The sequence below is a fragment of the Penaeus japonicus genome, unplaced genomic scaffold (assembly GCF_977035675.1).
Source record: "Penaeus japonicus unplaced genomic scaffold, GWHDUDI00000001_assembly GWHDUDI00000041, whole genome shotgun sequence".
Classification (NCBI taxonomy): domain Eukaryota; kingdom Metazoa; phylum Arthropoda; class Malacostraca; order Decapoda; family Penaeidae; genus Penaeus; species Penaeus japonicus.
In genome coordinates, this window is record NW_028234443.1 from 4,750,822 (window position 1) to 4,753,280 (window position 2,459).

General features: G+C 46.1%; 1 protein-coding gene across 1 annotated transcript in view; it reads right to left on the minus strand.

Moving 5' to 3' along the window:
• The window catches only part of LOC122246889 (uncharacterized), a 78,804-nt gene extending 77,060 nt beyond the window's left edge, over positions 1-1,744 (minus strand). The window contains 1 exon segment of the mRNA XM_086534605.1: positions 1,489-1,744. Coding sequence (XP_086390731.1) covers positions 1,489-1,514 — 26 coding nt within the window. The 5' untranslated portion in view covers positions 1,515-1,744.
• Between the last annotated feature and the right edge of the window lie 715 nt (positions 1,745-2,459).

Below are 2,459 nucleotides of genomic sequence, written 5' to 3' on the forward strand. Positions count from 1 at the left end.
AAGATCAAGAATCGGCAACTATGACTAAATACAACTGCTGCCTATGTGGCTCAGTGGTATTCGAACGCACTTCCCGGCACAGCGGACCAGCGTTCGAGCCCACAAGTTTGACACCAATGTTATGAAGGTCATTTACTCAGGCAATTGCTCCAATGCCTAAACCAGAATTCCGGAAGGCTTTACCACTACCTTAGCCTCTCAGAGCGGAGACTCAGTCGTAAGGTATGATTCGTTTTAAGGGAAATAATTGATCTGTATGCTTGGTTATCATGGAATAACGATATTTCTTAAAGATTTTCTCTTGCCGCGAACACGAACTATAATGTTATTTGTTTAAGGATTCCACAGTATGTAACATGGTTTACCTATGGGCTTGTAAGTTTTTACTTGCACGTATTTACATTTTTCCCTAATAGACGTAATGAATAAACTGTATTCTTTATAGATTAAGATACAATAGATAATCTATCGGATGAAGAGTATCTGGCTATCTTGTATGATGGAGTTGATGCATACATTATATAATTTCTGAGATAGCTGCTTCCTCCTGATTAGTGCACGTCCTTTTCTTGTAAACCATTCATTATAGATAAGAAGGAGAGTCTATGGCAACTGTATATGATCTGAACACTAGACTGAATATCACAACCTCCGGTATGGACACTATTATGGCAGCTGTAATCTGAACACTAGACTGAATATCACAACCTGGACACTATCCTTGTTCTGTAACTTGAACGCCATTCCAATGTGTGATTTGGATAATGGCCTATATTGCAGGACATTCTTCTTGGAAACTCCTTTGCTCTTTTTTCCTTTCCTTTAATCCAGACACTAACATCTCCAGATTGGAAAAAAATCTAAGGGAAAGACACATATTTGAACTTCTCCCTAAAGTAGGACACTAAAGGACATTAACTGGAGTTGTGAAAATTATATTTCTTCTTTTTTTAAATGTAATAACCGGTGTTAATATAACTAATTGTACTTTTCACTTCTCTGGAAAAGGACAAAACGAAAACTTAATCCTGTGTATATGATTTCTAACGTCCTCGCATATCTTTAGACATGTTAGCTACAATTTTCCTTTTTTTCGTCAATAGATTGCACTTAAATCTAAAAAACTCAAAATCTTAATAGCTGTCTAATATACTTTTTCAGTGTTATCACCACGCCCTCTTTACTCGTGGATTTCAAAATACTGATATAAATCACTGTGGTAACTTAAGACATCTTCTCTGCTGAAGACGCAACGAGAATGATGGCAAAATTCAGACGAAACGAACTAGAAAATACGTCTTTTGCGCCATTTTTTCCAATCAGCTTTGAGGACCGTCTATCCTTTAAGTCAAATCCTGTCTCAGAAAGACCAGGATACTTGACGAAGGAACCCGCCACGTCTCGAGCGGCCGTCGAGGAGCAGGAACCTGACAGGGTGGACGGGCCCTTCAGGATCCTGCGCTACGAAGGATCAAAAGAGAGACTTACCTTCCTGCCAGAGTTGCGAACCACATGATGGTCAGTGCGCTGTCATGCTCAAGGGTCGTGGCCAGCGAAAGGACGTGTCCCCGAAGGGCGCTGCAGCCGCCGCCGAGTCGCGCTGGGAGGGAGGAGGGGGAGGGAGGGTGCGGTGGTAGGCAGGCGGGCAAGGGGGGTCAAGAGGAAGCCTTTGGAAGCCTTCGCGCAGACCCTCCTCTCAGCACAGGCGAGCGCGCGGCACTGGCGACCCGAGCCGACTGGGACCCGTTCAGAGGCGGCGCTCCCCGCCCGCCCTCGTACCCCGTGCCCTGCCCTGCCCTGCCCTGCCCTGCCCTGCGAAGCCCTCCCTGTCCTGCGCTGCCCTGCAGTGCCCGCCCCCCGCCGCGAAATCTTTCCCGATAATCTTCTCTAGCCGCTCGACGGCCTCCACTTTGCGCTTCACCCTGGACTCGCCCTAACCTGTTGCTCAGCGGTCTCCCTCGTCCTTCTCGTGGAAAAGAGGGAGTGAGTGAATGAGTTTGAGGGAGAGGGAGAGAGAGAGAGAGAGAGAGAGAGAGAGAGAGAGAGAGAGAGAGAGAGAGAGAACTGACAGAAAAACCAACAGACAGAGGTATAAAAAGAAAAAGAAAGAAAGAGAAGCAAGGGGAAGGAGAGGGAGGGGGGGGCGTGACGTCCGTCCGAGCGTAGAAATGAGGTTCAAGGAGACAACGACAATAAGGTCAATACGCGTCAAGGTCAGACGAAGGAAAGGTCATAAGAAGAACAGAGTAGACAACAGAGGAGGAACAGATAAAATGTAAGAGAGTGCCACGGAATAGGGCAAAGTAGGCCAGCCTCGACGCCAGGAGCCACCACAACAGATGTCAGCCGCCCACGAAGAGGGACGCCCTGTTTAACCCCTATATATTCTACTTTTATTTATTTGATTGAACTGATCAACATCACAACAACAACAAATACATTTGCTCATTTTACTGGAC